Source organism: Theropithecus gelada, chromosome 8 (assembly GCF_003255815.1).
Source record: "Theropithecus gelada isolate Dixy chromosome 8, Tgel_1.0, whole genome shotgun sequence".
NCBI lineage: Eukaryota > Metazoa > Chordata > Mammalia > Primates > Cercopithecidae > Theropithecus > Theropithecus gelada.
Genome location: NC_037676.1, coordinates 56,227,119 through 56,245,112, shown reverse-complemented (window position 1 = coordinate 56,245,112; position 17,994 = coordinate 56,227,119). Strand labels below are relative to the sequence as shown.

Genomic DNA, 17,994 nt, shown 5'->3' with positions numbered 1-17,994 from the left:
TGGAGTGCAGTGGTGTGACCTGCGACCTCAGCCTTCCAGATTCAAGTGATTCTCTTGCCTTAGCCTCCCCAGTAGCTGGGATTACAGGCGCCTGTCACCACGCCCGGCTAATATTTGTATTTGTAGTAGAGACGGGGTTTCACCATGTTGGCCAGACTAGTCTCAAACTCCTGACCTCAGGTGATCCACCAGCCTTGGCCCCTGAAGTGCTGGGATTACAGGCGTGAGTGTTTTTTGATTTTCCATCAAGACTGAAACATAAAAATAAAACAAAAGTCAAAGTGTTAAAAAGGAAACTTAATATAGCCAATAACATGAATATCGTTATTTTCTGGTTGACGTTTTTTATTATCCACAAATGCTTTCTTTGATATTTCTATTATATTCAGAATTTAGGGAAAGGTGGCGGGGGTGTGTGAACATGATTGAGAAAAAAAAGTCACATTTATTTTCATTAATGGCTAACTGAAATTGAACATTCTTTCATTTGTGATAACACTAAATCACAGTTGTATTACCAGTATTTATGACTGAAACTAAAATAATTCACAAATGTTTTAACTTCAGTTTACTTATATTGTAAAAGTATTGAAATTGCTCATTATTATTGCTGTTATACCTTATGCTAGGTCTTACTTAATGTTTTGATAAGGAAGGGCTTGGCACAGTGGCTCATGCCTGTAATCCCAACACTTTGGGAGATCGAGGCTGGAGGATTGCTTGAGCCCAGCAGTTCAAGATCAGCCTGGGCAACATAGCAAGACTGTCTTGATAAAAAAGAAAAACACACACCCAAATAAGGGAGCTTGTACATTACTGTCTTACATTTAAAAATATTTTGTAATTGTATATTACATAATTGGTTTGCTTTGTAATCCTATGTATTTCATTTAATCTGTTTTTAACGGATTCTGAGAAGGGGTCCATATGCTTCACCAGACTGCCAGAAGGATCCATGGTGCAAAAAAAGGGTTAAGAACTCTTCCTCTAGGCTGGCCCAGTGGCTCTTGCCTGTAATTCCAGCACTTTGGAAGCCGGAGGTGGGTGGATCACTTGAGCTCAGGAGTTTGAGACCAGCCTGGCCAACATGGTGAAACCCCTATTTCTACTAAAAATACAAAAAAATTAGCCAGGCATGGTGGCATGTGCCTATAATAATCCCAGCTACTCAGGAGGCTGAGGCAGGAGAATCACTTGAACCCAGAAGGCGGAGGTTGCAGTGCGCTGAGATTGCACCACTGCACTCCAGCCTGGGTAACAGAGCAAGACTCTGTATTTAAAAAAAAAAAAAAAAAGAACTCCTCCTCTATCTATAGACCCCAGGAAGAGAAAGGAAGTAAGTCATGAAGTCCTACCTTCTGAATTCAGGTTCCTGACTTGCAACTTCTCTTGCAAGTCAACTCTAAGAATAAACTTTCCTTTGAGATAGGCCCTTACCGAGGCATAACTTTATCCTGAAAGACCTATGTGGGGAAATCCACATCAAAAACAACATAGTAATCCCAATGTTTATTTAACAGGTACTTGTAGAGTTATAGAGAGTGTGGAGGTTGGATAGGGCTAATATTTATGACCATCTCTAATTTGTTCCTGGGTTTCCTTCTTTGGAAAGCCTATGTATTTATATAACAAACATTTGAGTTTTACTATGATTAAGAATTGTGCTGGATTTATAAAGATGGATAAGATCAGGCCTTTCTCCCCTCATTGAGATTAAATTCTAGTAGAGGAAAACTGACATGTAAACAAAGATGTAGGTACCCAAAGAAAAGTCCGTACGGCCGGGCGCGGTGGCTCAAGCCTGTAATCCCAGCACTTTGGGAGGCCGAGACGGGCGGATCACGAGGTCAGGAGATCGAGACCATCCTGGCGAACACGGTGAAACCCCGTCTCTACTAAAAAATACAAAAAACTAGCCGGGCGAGGTGGCGGGCGCCTGTAGTCCCAGCTACTCGGGAGGCTGAGGCAGGAGAATGGCGTAAACCCGGGAGGCGGAGCTTGCAGTGAGCTGAGATCCGGCCACTGCACTCCAGCCTGGGCGACAGAGCAAGACTCCGTCTCAAAAAAAAAAAAAAAAAAAAGAAAAGTCCGTACATACAGTGTTCATCTGGGGGAAAGAAGAAGGGTCGGAAGAAGCACAAAGAAGTTTACTTGTCAGTCTAAGTACATAATCTGGGAGGTGCAGAATGCCATTATGTAGGTGATAAAGCTGAAATCACGTCTCAAAAGATGACTAGGTTCTCCCTCAGCAGATAGACCGGGAAAGGTATTTCAGCAGAGGAAACAGTATGTGGAAGCAGTGTGGCATTTAGAAGTGAAAATAAAGGAGAGTTAGTTGCATACAGGGTTAAAGACATGGGGAGAGCTAGTTGCATACTGGATTTTAAAGACATAGGTGGTATGGCACGCAGGGCTTCATATGTGATGCTGAGAGCATCACTACTGAAAGGTGTTAGGCAGGGGAGTATGTGACCAGATTTGCACATTGGAGGAAATGGGAAGCTGGAGCCTGAAAGACCTGTTGACTAATGAAGTTATTCAGGTGAGGAGTGATGAGAGCTTAAACTAAGATAATAGCAATAGAAATGGAGAGAAGGGGAATTTGTTAATGAAAGACAGCCTTGCCTAGCAATGCTGTCAAGTATGACTTTGCAGTGATGGAAATGTTTCTGATGTGAGTGTTGACTGATATGGTAGTGCTTAACTACATGAGGCTGTTGAGCACTTGAAATATGACTAGGGAACGGAATTGTAAATTTCATTTAATTTTAACAAATTTTAAATAGCCATATATGTAAACAGCTCTAGAATATAGGAGAAAGGACAGGTTTAGGAGATATTTGGAAAGTAGTAGCATAGAGGTGGGTTAGATCACCTAGGAAAAAGGGAAAACAGAGTTGGGATATAATAGACTGGTTAAATCAAATGAGATCTGAAGAGTCCATGGGAGTTTACAATTAGGAGTGCAGGAAACTTTGAGCAGAGTGAGAGAGTAGAGTAGAAGGTGGGTATGGGTTGAAGATGGGGAAGTAAACAGGAAGACAAATATTTGGGCCAGTAGTAGATTGGGCTAGTTTTGTAAGTTTTTATATATAGTAGATTATTCAATCATGATTAAGTGTCTGCTGTGTGCTGGACATTATTCCACATGCTGAATATAGTGGCAGACAAGACAAGGTCCTCTGCCATCTTGGAACTTATTAAAAGGATAGTAAACATAGCTGTATGTTTCTTTTTTTTTTTAAACAGTATTATTGAGATATAATTCACATACCATACAATTCATTCATTTAAAGTGTATGATTCATTGTTTTTTAGTATATTTTGGTACTATCACCACAATTAACTTTAGAACATTTTCATCACCCCAAAAAGTCATTCTCCATTCCCCCAACTGGTCTTCCTCCTTCCAGCCTAGGCAACTACTAATCTTTCTGTCTCTATAGATTTGCCTGTTCTGGAGTTTTCATATAAATGGAATCGTACAGTATGTGAACTCTGATGTCTGGCTTCTGTCACTTAGCTTAATATTTTCAGGATTCATCCATGTTGCAGTCTGTGTCAGAATTTTCAGGCCTTTTAATGGCTGAATAATTTTCAGTTGCATGGATATTTCACATGTTGTTCATCCATTTGTCGGTTGATGGGTTTAGACTTTTTTGGCTGTTTTGCATCACACTGCTGTGCATGTTTATGTACAAGTTTGTGTGAGCATATGTTTTTGTTGTTCTTGTGTAGATACCTAGGAGTGGTATTGCTGGTTTATGTGGTAACTGTGCGTTTAACATTTTGAGGACCTGCCAGACTCTTTTCCCAAGCCATGGTACCATTTTGTATCTCCAGTAGCAGTAAATGGGTCCATTTTCTCTGCATCCTTGCAAACACTTGTTGCTGTTTGTCTTTGATTATAGCCATTCGAGTGGGTGTAGTAGTATTTCATTGTAGCTTTAATTTTTATTTCCATAATGTCTAAGGATGTTGAATATCTTTTCATGTGTTTGTTGGTTATTTTTATATCTTATTTGGAGAAATGTCTATTCAGATCCTTTGCCCGTTTTTAAGTTGGATTGTCTTTTTTTTTTATTGAGTTGTAATAGTTCTTTATATATTCCAGATTCAAGTCCCTTATCAGACATAGAGTTTGCAAATATTGTCTCTTTTTCTGTGAATTACCTTTTTACTTTCTTGATGATGTTCTTTGAAGCACAAAAGTTTTAACTTTTGATGTATTCTATTTTTTCTTTGATTGCTTGTGCTTTAGGTGTCATATTTAAGAAACTATTCCCTAATCCAAGGTAATGAAGCTTTACTCCTATTCATATTGAGTTAATTTTTGTGTGTGGTGTAAGGAAGAGGTTCAGCTTTATTCTTTTACATGTGGATATCTAGTTGTTCCAGCACCATTTGTTGAAAAGAATATTCTTTTCTCCAATGAATTGTCTTGATATCCTTATCTAAAATCAGCTGATGAAAAATGTAGGAGTTTATTTCTGGAGTCTTAAATTTATCCCATTGATCTGCATGTCCATCCTTTTGCCAGTACCATGCTATCTTGGTTACTGTAGGGAATTATGAGTGCTCCAACTTTGTTCTTCGTTTTGGCTGTTTGGGTCCTTTGTATTTCTGTGTGGACTTTAGGGTAAGCTTGTCAATTTCTACACTAAAGGCAGATGGGATTCTGATAGGCATTGCATTGAGTCAGTAGTTCGACTTGATTAGTATTGCAGTCTTAATATTTAAGTCTTCCAGTCTATCAACATGGGATTTTAAAATTTTGTTTAGGTCATCTTTAATTTCTTTCAACAATGTTTTATAGTAGCTGTGTGTTTCTTTTATGTTGTCTTTTATATATGTGTGTTTTAAGTGTATGTTTTACATATGTGTTTTATAGTAGCTGTACAGTAGCTATATGTTTTTTTACCTTAAGATGTAGTGGCTACCTTCAGATTATCTTGGCAAAAACTCATGAGTGATCACAAAGGAGACTTTTCTTCTGGAGCACACCAGATCTGCTTGTTTCCTGTGATGTTAACAGTGTCTCTTGATCTCAGTACTCATTCCTTTCTGCTTTACCGTCAGTGTGCAGCTGACCCCTAAGGCTGCTTAAGGCACTTTCCACCTTTCCAAGGTAATGTCTTTCTTTCTGTATACCTGATGTTCTATAGAAATCATGGGCAAAGGCACATATTTTATCTGCTAGAGTTTCACAATGTACAGTTTGTCCTGAAAGCTTTCATTAGTCCTGCAGTCAAGAAAACAGTTATAATCCCACAATGCCTAAGGACACTTGAGCACAGAATACTTTCGTATAACCTATCTATTACATTTTGTAAGTCTTAGCATACCAATTTTAGGAAGAATTCCTAGGGAATTCTTAGAGGCAACTCTGGGCTTGCTTATCCAAGTAAATAGCTTCATAATCTTTTCCTCTACTTTTTTTTCCCATTTTTTTCCATAGTACCCCCAAAGGAAAAAAGAACTTATTTCAAATCTTTGTTTTTCATTCTACCTCAGCAACCTCATTTCTTTTTTTTTCTTTCTTTTTTTTTTGAGACAGAGTCTCGCTCTGTCACCCAGGCTAGAGTGCAGTGGTGCAATCTGTGCTCACTGCAACCTCTACCTCCCAGGTTCAAGCGATTCTCCTGCCTCAGCCTCCCAAGTATCTGGGACTATAGGTGCGTGCCACCACACCCAGCTAATTTTTTGTATTTTTTTAAAGATGGAGTTTCACCGTGTTAGCCAGGATGATCTCGATCTCCCGACCTTGTGATCCACCTGCCTTGGCCTCCCAGAGTGCTGGGATTACAGGCATGAGCCACCGTACCCACCCTTTTTTTTTTGTTTTTGGAGACAGAGTCTTGCTCTGTAGCCCAGGCTGGAAGCTGGAGTGCAGTGGCGTGATCTCGGCTTACTGCAACTTCCGCCTCCTGGATTCAAGCGATTCTTCTGTCTCAGCCTCCCGAGTAACTGGGACTACAGGCACTCGCCACCATGCCCGGCTAATTTGTTTTTTGGTTTTTTTTTTTAGTAGAGTTTTACCATATTGGCCAGGCTGGTCTCGAACTCCTGACCTCGTGAGCTGCCCACCTCAGCCTCCCAAAGTGCTGGGATTACAGGCGTGAGCCACCATGCCCCCCATTTCTTATTATTTTGGCTTGACAGTCCCTTCCATAGATAGGCATGTTTATTACAGATAACTATATTCTTAGTATAGGTTTTGTTTGGGGCTAAGCGGGATAATCATTGACTTTTTAGTAATCAAAACATCCTCTGATAATTAAAAAGCAATCACCCAGCAGTACATAGTTTATTCATCATCTCCTTACACCTTTGCTCTCCTGCAAGCCCCTAGTAAAGTGCCATTTTAGTTTTTTGCACATTTGTGTCAGTTCTAGGCTTCAGAACACACTAGTAAGTTATTTCCTCCACACATTCAAAAAGTAGAGTTTTTTCCTAGTAAACTAGCCTTGTTAACCCCAAATTATTTGGGGCTTTAAAATTGTGGAGTCCCTTTATCTTTCTGCTGTTCAATCTTGTCTGCTTTGCTCAGCTTTCTAAGAGATATAGGACACTCTAGCCAACCACATATTCTAAATTCTTGAATAAAACTTAGATCCTGAATCTATCTCTTTGTTGAGAGGATTGAATAATTTAGAAGGAAGCCTCAAGTACTGGTATTTTTTTCTGCCATAAAGCTTACAATAGGGGTTCTCTTCTTTTTTTCACCACTAAGAATTTCTTCTGTTATTTTTTTCTTCCACAGACCATATGTTTGAAAGATTGTCTGCTAACAACCCGAACTTACTAAATAATTTTCCATTTTTTATTTATCATCCATATTTGGGCTGTCATAGCTTTTGTGTTCTTTGAGCACAATTTGAAACCACTGATGTGCTAGAAAGACCATGGACTTTGGCAGTGGACAAACCTGGATTAAAATCCCAGCTTTTGGCTGGGCTGATGGGTCACGCTTGTAATCCCAGCACTTTGGGAGGCCGAGGTGGGTGGATCACTTAGAGGTCTAGAGTTCGACACCAGCCTGGCCAATGGGTGCAACCCGTTTCTACTAAAAATACATAAAGTAGCCAGGCGAAGTGGCCTGTGCCTGTAATCCCAGCTACTTGGGAGGCTGAGGCAGGAGAATTACTTGAACCGGGAGGTGGAGGTTGCAGTGAACCGAGATCGTGCCCTATTGCACTCCAGCCTGGGTGACAGGGTGAGATTCCGTCTCAAAAAAAAAAAAAAAAAAAATTCCCACCTTTGCTAGTTAGTAATGGTGTGATGCTGGGTACGTTTATTGTTGCTTCCAATCTCTTCATCTTTAAAAATAGGGATAATCTCAACTTTGAAGGGTTGTTAGAAAAAAGATTGATGAATGTGGATGCTCTAAGTGTAATTTTAGGCATGTAATTATCACAGGTTAAATTTTACCTATATTTTGTGAAGTGTATTTTAATGTCTCTGATTATATGCTGGTTCCTGGCAAAATAAAGCCTTTTAAACCTCCATAGCTGGGCGTGGTGGCTCACACCTGTAATCCCAGCACTTTGGGAGGCCAAGGCAGGTGAATCACGAGGTCAGGAGATCGAGACCATCCTGGCTAACACGGTGAAACCCTGTCTCTACTAAAAATACAAAAAATTAGCTGGGCATGGTGGCTGGTGCCTGTAGTCCCAGCTACTTGGGAGGCTGAGGCAGGAGAATGGCGTAAACCTGGGAGGCAGAGCTTGCAGTGAGCCAACATTGCGCCACTATACTCCAGCCTGGTCAACAGAGCAAGACTCCATTCCCCCCAAAAAAATAAATAAATAAATAGAATAAACCTCCATAGGTGGTAGTTTTAGTTTGGCTATCCTCATAATCATTTGCAGCTGGTGCTCTGTGAAGTAATCCATGTAGAAGAATGTATAGAAACAAAGAAATGCGTGTATTAGTCATGATTGCTTCAGCCTGACTTACATACAATATTTTATATTTTATCCTCATTTATCTTCACTTCTCCCTTGTGGAAAGATTGATTTCATTTTTCTAGTTAACCAGACTTATTACAGTAGCAAATTTTATGCTTTTAGATCTTGGTGATAAGAACATTAATGAGTCGGCCGGGCGCGGTGGCTCAAGCCTGTAATCCCAGCACTTTGGGAGGCTGAGACGGGCGGATCACGAGGTCAGGAGATCGAGACCATCCTGGCTAACACGGTGAAACCCCGTCTCTACTAAAAAATACAAAAAACTAGCCGGGCGAAGTGGCGGGCGCCTGTGGTCCCAGCTACTCGGGAGGCTGAGGCAGGAGAATGGCGTGAACCCGGGAGGCGGAGCTTGCAGTGAGCTGAGATCCGGCCACCGCACTCCAGCCTGGGCAACAGAGCCAGACTCAGTCTCAAAAAAAAAAAGAACATTAATGAGTCTAGGACTTATTTGATCTGAAGATGTATGTATCTTAATATAGTTTGCTATTATAAGGATCCAAATAATTGAAGTTTTAAAATTCTAGAATGGAAACAGGAATCTGGGAAAGAAAAGAATGTGGGTGAAATACTAGTTTGTTTAAAATAAAATTGGTATACATAATTTTTTTGTTATTGCCTTGCAGTCCACAAGAATCGGCATGTCAGTTAATGCTATTCGCAAGCAGAGTACAGACGAAGAAGTTACATCTTTGGCAAAGTCTCTCATCAAATCCTGGAAAAAATTATTAGGTATCATTGATCTTCCCTTACGTATATTTATGATGTTGAGATTTATTCAAACAGTTAATAACCATTAACCATTAACATTTTACAGTTAGTTAATGGTTACTTTTTTTCTTAATGAATCTAGATATACTGAAATCAGTGCCTCGTAATAAAGGCGAGGGGAGTTAATTTGACCTTTAGGGCTTTTTTTTTTTTTTTTTTGCCTCTTAGGCTAGTCAAATTTGGCTTTCTTAACTTTTGACACAGCTGGATAAACTCTTTCAGTAAGAAGAATTTTCTCTTATGGGAAAGGTTGTGGATACCTTCTGAAATGGTTTTTGAAATTTTTTGACTTACAGAAAACTTGCAAGGATGATAGAAAGAATGCTGTATCCTTCATCCATATCATCAATTTTTAATATTTGCCATATTTGTTTTATCGTATTCTCTCTTTTGCTTTCTCTATTTGCACATACACAAATTATTTTTTTCTGAACCATTTGAAAGTAGGTTGAATATATCATGCTCTTTTACCCTTTAAATACTTGTGTATATTTCCTTACTACAAGCTTATTTTTTTATGGAATCATAGTATAAGAAATTTAGGGCCGGGCGCGGTGGCTCAAACCTGTAATCCCAGCACTTTGGCAGGCCGAGACGGGCGGATCACGAGGTCAGGAGATCGAGACCATCCTGGCTAACACGGTGAAACCCCGTCTCTACTAAAAAAAAAAAAAAAATACAAAAAACTAGCCGGGCGAGGTGGTGGGCGCCTGTAGTCCCAGCTACTCGGGAGGCTGAGGCAGGAGAATGGCCTAAACCCGGGAGGCGGAGCTTGCAGTGAGCTGAGATCTGGCCACTGCACTCCAGCCTGGGTGACAGAGCGAGACTCCGTCTCAAAAAAAAAAAGAAAGAAATTTAGGAAATTTAACATTGGTATAGTATTTTGTGGTTTATGTTCAGGTTTGTCAGTTGTCCCAATAATGTTTTTTATAGTTTTTTTTTTTTTCTTTTCACCTCCAGGAAAAGATCCAGTTCAGGATCACATAGCTAGTTTTCTTTTTTTTTTTTTTTTTTGAGTTGGAGTCTCACTCTGTTGCCCAGGCTGGAGTGCAGTGGCGTGATCTTGGCTTACTGCACGCTCCGCCTCCCGGGTTCATGCCATACTTCTGCCTCAGCCTCCCAAGTAGCTGGGACTACAGGTGCCCACCACCATGCCCGGCTAATTTTTTGTATTTTTAGTAGAGATGGGATTTCACCGTGTTAGCCAGGATGGTCTCAATCACTTGACCTCGTGATCTGCCTGCCTCAGCCTCCCAAAGCGCTGGGATTACAGGCGTGAGCCACCGAGTCTGGCCTCACATAGCTAGTTTTCTAATTTGAAATCATTCTTAAGCTTTTCTTTATCTTTTATGAAATTGACATTTTGAAGAATACAAGTACCCCTTCTCCTTTGTTTTTCCCCCGAGGCAGAAATGTTCCTTTCTCATTTGAAGACCAACCTGTTTACTTGGGTTCATGATTTTACTTTTTGTTTGTTTTTGGTCTGTGATATTTCACTATCAATTATCACCTCTGTAAGAAATGTACATAGGGTCCTAGCCCAACAAATACGAATTCCCTCCCCTTAAATCTTATTTTGGAGTTGTCAATTTTTTGTTGATATATTTCCTAAAAGTAAAATTTGAAAGGAAAGAAAATTAAATGCAATTTTGTCTTTCACGTTAATTGCACAAACCCAATAAAAAAAATTACTTGTGGGCCATGCTTTAAAATTTTATGTATGTGTGTGTATATATCCTGCCCCTTCCCCCTCATTCCTGGTCCCCTGCCTCAAGTAGGGATAAAAGAAGCAAGGTCATTTCCTATAGAAGAAAGTATGTATGCCTCCTGAACATGTGGAGTTTAACTTTTTATTTTGACATAATAAGTGACTCACAGAAAATTACCAAAAAAAAAAAGTACGGAAAGATCTCATGTACCCTTTATCCAGCTTCCTCCTGTGGTAATATTGCATAACTCTCATATACAGAATCTCAACCAGGAAATTGACATTGATACAATCTACAGACCTCATTCAGATTTCATCAGTTTTTACTGGCACTAGTGTATGTGTGGGGGCATGTGTCCTTCTGAGCAATTTTATCCTATGTATACATTCATGTAACTATCACTAATGTGTATTTTAAAATACTTTCATGCAAAGTGAGTGTTTTATCAAATTATGCAAAGTGAGATTTTTATCAAATTCATAATGAGCTTAAAAAATGGAACTTGGATATGTTATACAATATGCAGAAAATGACTGGTTGTAATGAATGCAAAGTAGAATTGGATTTTGGTTTAAAAGTAAAGTAGGAAATATATTCAAGGTAGAATTTCCCATGTTTTTAAGTTGGATCCTTGAAGCAGATTTATTCCCCTATTCCCCTCCTTCCCCACCACTTTTTTTGTTTTGTGTCGAGATAAGGGTCTTGCTATGTTGCCTAGGCTAACCTCCAGCTCCTGGGTTCAAGCAGTCCTCCACTTCAGATTCCTGAGTAGCTGGAACTGTAGGCATCTGCCACTGCCCTCCTTTGTTATTTATTTATTTGAGACAGAGTCTCACTATGTTGCCCAGATTGGTCTTGGACTCTTGGGTTCAAGCGATCCAACCTGTCTCGGCCTCCCAAAGTGTTAGATATGTAGGCGTGAGCCATCGCGCTTGGCCCATCCTTTGTTTTTAATAGCATATTCCATATTTGAGGTGTACCTGCTTTTTTCTCATGATTAGATCAGGTTGTACATTCACAGTTGGAATACTATGTAAGCATGTTATATCCTTCTCAAGGTATCATATCCAAAGTCATTGATGGTAATTTTGAGAATCCAGTCAAAGCTACACTGTATAGTGTATTGTTTTTCCTCTTGTAGCTAATAGCCATTCTGTGGGAGACACTTTTAAGATCCTGAAACTGTCTTACACCTTAACAGATCTTTCTCTTCCCCTCCCAATTTAGGATCTGTTGATTTTTTTGCTCAAACCAGTCTTTGTAGTGGTAGTTGCAAAATTGTGATTTTTCTGACTCCTCTGCTTCAGTACTTATAAAATCATCATTCTTTAGAAGAAGAACCTTCTGGCCAGGCACGGTGGCTCATGCCTGTAATCTTAGCACTTTGGGAGGCTGAGGCGGGCGGATCGCGAGGTCAGGAGATCGAGACCACCCTGGCTAACACGGTGAAACCCTGTCTCTACTAAAAAAATACAGAAAAATTAGCCGAGTGTGGTGGTGAGCACCTGTAGTCCCAGCTACTCTCGAGGCTGAGGCAGGAGAATGGTGTGAAGCCAGGAGGCAGAGCTTACACTGAGCCAAGATCACACCGCTGCACTCCAGCCCGGGCAACAGAGTGAGACTCCATCTCAAAAAAAAAAAAAAAAAAACAACAACAACCTTCTTTATATCCCTTAGCTATTTATCTGTTAGTGTAGACTTGCAGGTTCCTTTTCTGTACAATGGATTGTAATACATTACTGTTCAAATTTAATTTGCATAAATTTTACCACTACTATAATTTTACCTGTGCTGTGTGGGTACTTAATTTATATTACCTTTTTTAATGAAAATACTTTGTTTTTCTATCATAACTACTATTTTTATTGGTTTCAGAATAATTTATTCAGTTGACTATACTATTTTAGTTGATCACTTGCCTGTTGTTAGATTTGTTATTGTTTTTAACTTTGTGGCGGTTGTAACTAATGTCTTGATGGACATCTTTCTGCCTAAAGCTTTTTCTTTACATTGTTAGCTAGATTTCTACATTTACTACTACTGCTACTAGGTAGCACATTTTTGAATACTTAAGATATGTCAAGCATTGACCTGTATTAATGCATTTAATCCTCAAAACAATCCAATTTGGTAGGTGCCAATATAATCTCCATTTTATGATGAGGAATCTGAGGCATTGAGCAGTTAAATACCTAGCACACAGTTGAATCGGTGGTGAATAGCCAAGCTGGGACTTGATTGCAGACAGCTGGAGTCCAGAGCTGGAGCACTTCCTTCCCTGCTAGCTGAGCTGTTTTGCCCACAACACCATATCAGATAGTAGGGATGCTTCTGAGGCTGTTCATGCCTCTTACTGCTGTGCTTTCCAAAAGGATTGTACTAATTCACTGTGCCAGAGCAGTGTGTGAGGTAGTTCTGTGTCCCTTTGGCAACATTGGATCCTTGCTGGATCATATTTCATTGTTACGTCAGTTTTCCCTTTTAAATGCTTTCTACCCTATTACTTTTGGACCATTTGTTAGTCCTTGCCATGTGTCATTATTACTTCTGTTTTCAGGGTTACAATACTATAGCCTCTTTGGGATTTGAGTCTTCAAGGTAACTATTGAGAATAAAAAGGAGCAGCAAAATTATGTGAAAACTAAAGTGTATGTGCACGTTTTATCAGAGGGCTTGAATTGTATTTTAGGTTTGACAGACTTCAGCTTTACAAGATGAGTTCTCCAGTTGTGATTTGAACCTTTCTCTTATCAGTGATTCTCATCCAGATAACTATATATTAGAGCTGTCTAAGGAACTTTAAAAAATAATGATGCTTGCGCCTCACTGCCAGAGATTTGGATTGAATGGATCTGGTTTGGAGCTTGGCATGAGGATATGTTTAAAGGCTCCCTAGGTGATCCTGCTATCCAGTTGGATATAGTTTCTTCTATATTCTATACAGAGAGATGTGAAGAATTGAAAAAAATTATTTATGTAGCCTTTATTGCTTATGTAGTGAGTAAAACGTAGTTAACTGGTGTACTTTATATGGTAGACCCAAACGTTTTCTGAACTTAGCTTCAAGGCTGTGTGTTTTGTTTTTGTTTTGTTTTTTTGAGACAGGGTATCACTCTGTCATCCAGGCTGGTGTGCAGTGGTGCAGTTATAGCTCCTTGCAGCCTCAAATTCCTGGGCTCAAACGTTCCTCCTGCCTGAGCTTCCTGAGTGGCTGGGACTACAGGCATGCACCGATTTTTTTTTTTGAGACAGAGTCTCACTCTGTCGCCCAGGCTGGAGTGCAGTGGCACAATGTCGGCTCGCTGCAACTTCCTCCTCCCAGGTTCAAATGATTCTCCAGCCTCAGCCTCAGCTGGGATTGCAGGTCTGTACCACCATGCCCAGTTAATTTTTGTATTTTTAGTAGAGACAGGGTTTCACCATATTGGCTAGACTGGTCTCGAACTCCTGATCTCAAGTAATCCACCTGCCTCAGCCTCCCAAAGTGTTGGGTTTACAGGTGTGAGCCACCACATCCGACCCCAGGCAGGTACCAGTTTTAAAATTTAAGGCTGTGTTGATTGATTTAAAAGTGAATGTTTCTTTTGGCTGTTAAAATATTGCACTGACTCAACCTATTTTATGTACATTATTTCATAATATCTCATTGCTTACCTTTTTTTTTTTTTTTTTTTTTTTGAGACAGAGTTTCTCTCTGTCGCCCAGGCTGGAGTACAGTGGCACGATCTCAGCTCACTGCAACCTCCGCCTCCCAGGTTCAAGCGATTCTCCTGCCTCAGCCTCCTGAGTAGCTGGGACTACTGGTGTGTGCCACCACGCCTGGCTAAGTTTTTGTATTTTTTTAGTAGAGGCGGGGTTTCACCATGTTAACCAGGATGATCTCAATCTCCTGACCTCGTGATCTGCCTGCTGTGGCCTCCCAACGTGCTAGGATTACAGACATGAGCCACCATGCTCAGCCACCTCTTTAGGTCTTAAAACTTGTGCATTCTGTATTACTTTATAGATCATTTAAGATAGAGAAGGTGCTGGGTAGGTCTTACTCATCCTGAGGTATTTTCTATGAAAGTGTTTTTTGTTTACCCATACCAGAAATATTTATATTTTGGATACCACCTTAAATTTTCCAACTTTATGGAAATTTATTAAAACAGTATTGCTGTGTATGCTTTATGCTTTTATTTTTATTTTATTTGGCTTTATTTTGAGACAAGTTCTGGCTCTATCGCCCAGGTTGGCATGCAGTGGCGTGATCTTGGCTCATTGCAGCCCCCACCTGCTAGGCAAAAGCCATCCTCGCACCTCAGCCTCCTGAGTAGCTGGGACTACAGGTGTGCACCACCAAGCCCAGCTAATTTTTGTATTTTTTGTAGAGACAGAGTTTCATCATGTTGCCCAGGCTGGTCTCAGACTCATGAGCTCAAGTGATCCACAGCCTCCCAAAGTGCTGGAATTACAGGCGTGAGCCACTTCACTGGCCTGTGCTTTCATTTTTAAAGTAGCAGTGCAGATATTTCCATATTCTTCCCACCTCTTTGTTCCATATACTTTCCTCCCTTTAGGTTCCCATGGCATATGAACTTGTAGTTCCCACCAAATGAGGGAATTTATTTGGAAGTGTTGACTGAACTTGCATTGTGAAAAACAGTACATATGCTAATAGCTTAATCAAACTTCATCTACTTGTAGGAAACTTAGGGTTTTAGTTCATGTTGTTGTGCAAATAGCCTGTTAACATGCAGTATTTTAGTTTTTACAAATGCTAGCAACTTAAGAGATTTCATAATTTTCAGATGGGCCATCAACTGAGAAAGACCTTGACGAAAAGAAAAAAGAACCTGCAATTACATCACAGAACAGCCCTGAAGCAAGAGAAGAAAGGTACTTCACAGTATAGACATTTATTTATATTGAAAGTCATAGTTTTACTTCCTGCATCAATTCCCCCCGTCTAATGTTCCCCTATCTACACTCCTTTTTTTGTTTTCTAATCAAATGGAATTAGTAAATGTATGTAGCCAAGTATTCTAATTTTTTTTCAGATTTCTTGAACATTTGAGAGGTAGAAGACATTGAATAAATAAGTAGTTATTTATATTGTACTTAACAAGTTTAATTGAATGGGATTGCTGGGGTAGGCACTGATAAAATTGATAATAGAGGTAGTAATTAGAGATTCAAATGATTACTTCCTCTATTTACCACATTTCTTTTTTAGATTTATTTTGGCCCTCATTTTGATCTCATTCTCTTTTGCATGCTTTTTTTCTTCCTTTCGAATTTAGCAATTTGTGGCCAGGCACGGTGGCTCACGCCTGTAATCCTAGCACTTTGGGAAGCTGAGGTGGGAGGATCACTTGAGGTTAGGAGTTTGAGACCAACCTGGCCAACATGGTGAAACCCTTTCTCTACCAAAAAAAAAAAAAAAAATTAGCCAGGTATGGCAGCATGTGTCTGTAGTCCCAGCTACTTGGGAGGCTGAGGTGGGAGAATTGCTGGAACCCAGGAGGCAGAGGTTGCAGTGAGCCAAGATCATGCCACTGCACTCCAGCCTGAGCAATGGAGTGAGACCTTAAATTTAAAAAAAAAAAAAAAAAAGCAATTTTTTATAAGAACTTAAAATGTGAAGTTCGTTAACGAAGAGTTCAGATTGTCCCTCACCTCCTATGAGGCCTTTGCATGTGTTCTTTCCTATTACATATCATGAACTATGCAGTATTGGACATGTTGCCATACGCATAGTTGGTTAAATACAAATCGTTCCTCTGTTCTTGGGAACCTGGTAGGTTAACTGTCAACACTGATTTAAAGCAATGGTTCTCGAAAGTACGGTCCCTGGAAGAGGAGAGAACCTGACAGCTTGTTAGAAATACAGATTCTCAGGCCTCATCCGGTAACTACTGAATCAGGAATTCTGGTGGGGAGGGGCCACATACCTTTTTGAGACAGAGTCTCGCTCTGCCACCCACGCTGGAGTGCAGCGGTCTGATCTCGGCTCACTGCAACCTCCACCTCCCGGGTTCAAAGCAATTCTCCTGCCTCAGCTTCCCAAGTAGCTGGGATTACGGGCGCCCACCACACCTGGCTAATTTTTGTGTTTTTAGTAGAGATGGGGTTTTGCCATGTTGGCTAGGCTGGTCTTGAACTCCTGATCTCAGGTGATCCACTCTCCTCAGTGTCCCAAATTGCTGGGATTTACAGGCGTGAGCCACCGTGCCTGGCCTTTTTTATTTTTTATTTTTGAGACAGAGTCTTCCTCTGTCACCCAGGCTGCAATGGCGGGATCTCGACTCACTGAAATCTCCACCTCCCAAATTCAAATGATTCTCCTGCCTCAGCCTCCTGAGTAGCTGGGATTATAGGTGTATGCCACCACACCTGGCTAATTTTTATATTTTTAGTAGAGACGGCGTTTCACCATGTTGGCGAAATTAGTCTCGAACTCTCAACCACAGGTGATCCACCTGCCTTGGCCTCCCAAAGTGCTGGGATTATAGGCGTAAGCAACCGTGCCCAGCCGTGTTGAGGTATTTAGGACATTAAGGCTACTGCCGATTTTAACTTTGTTTCTCAATATTTTCCCAAAATTGATCATGCACTGCTCATGTTTATGTTAATGTCTTGTACACTGTTTTTGGTATTTGTATTAACTATATTAAATATATATATTAAACATATTAACTATATTAAAAGAGGTAAGTCAAAGGTGGTGGGCTTAAGCAGTGGTTGTTAATAAAGTTTATGCAATTTTTTCTAAATTATATCCGTTTAGTTTTCTTAAATCTGGGATAGTTCCTCAGTCTCTCGTCTTTGTTTTTATTATTTTATTTTATTATTATTATTTTTTTTTTATTTTTATTTTTTGAGACGGAGTCTTGCTCGGTCGCCCAGGCTGGAGTGCAGTGGCGCAATCTCGGCTCACTGCAAGCTCCGCCTCCTGGGCCCACATCATTCTCCTGCCTCAGCCTCTCGAGTAGCTGGGATTACAGGCGCCAGCCACCACGCCCGGCTAGTTTTTTTTTGTGTGTGTTTTTTTAGTAGAGATGGGGTTTCACCATGTTAGCCAGGATGGTCTCGATCTCCTGACCTCGTGATCTGCCTGCCTGACCTCCCAAAGGCTGGGATTATAGGCTTGAGCCACTGCTCCTGGCCTATTTCTTTTTTTTTTGAGACGAAGTTTTGCTCTTGTTGCCTAGGCTGGAGTCCAATGGCACAATCTTGGCTCACTGCAACCTCTGCCTCCCGGGTTCAAGTGATTCTCCTGCCTCAGCCTCCCAAGTAGCTGGGATTACAGGCATGTACATCACGCCCGGCTAATTTTGTATTTTTAGTAGGGACAGGGTTTCTCCATGTTCTCGAACTCCCGACCTCAGGTGATCCTCCCGCCTTGGCCTCCCAAAGTGCTAGGATTACAGGTGTGAGCCACCACGCCCTGCCTTGTTTTTTTTTTTTTTTTGAGATGGAGTCTCTCTCTGTTGCCCAGGCTGGAATGCAGTGGCACAATCTTGGCTCACTGCAACTTCTACCCCCCAGGTTCAAGCGGTTCT

General features: G+C 40.5%; 1 protein-coding gene across 1 annotated transcript in view; it reads left to right on the top strand.

The window, feature by feature from the left end:
* The window catches only part of TCEA1 (transcription elongation factor A1), an 81,298-nt gene that overhangs the window by 16,296 nt on the left and 47,008 nt on the right, over positions 1-17,994 (top strand). Inside the window, exons 4-5 of the mRNA XM_025393419.1 lie at positions 8,594-8,699; positions 15,241-15,328. Of these exons, the coding sequence (XP_025249204.1) occupies positions 8,594-8,699; positions 15,241-15,328 (194 nt within the window). The remainder of the gene's footprint in view (positions 1-8,593; positions 8,700-15,240; positions 15,329-17,994) is intronic.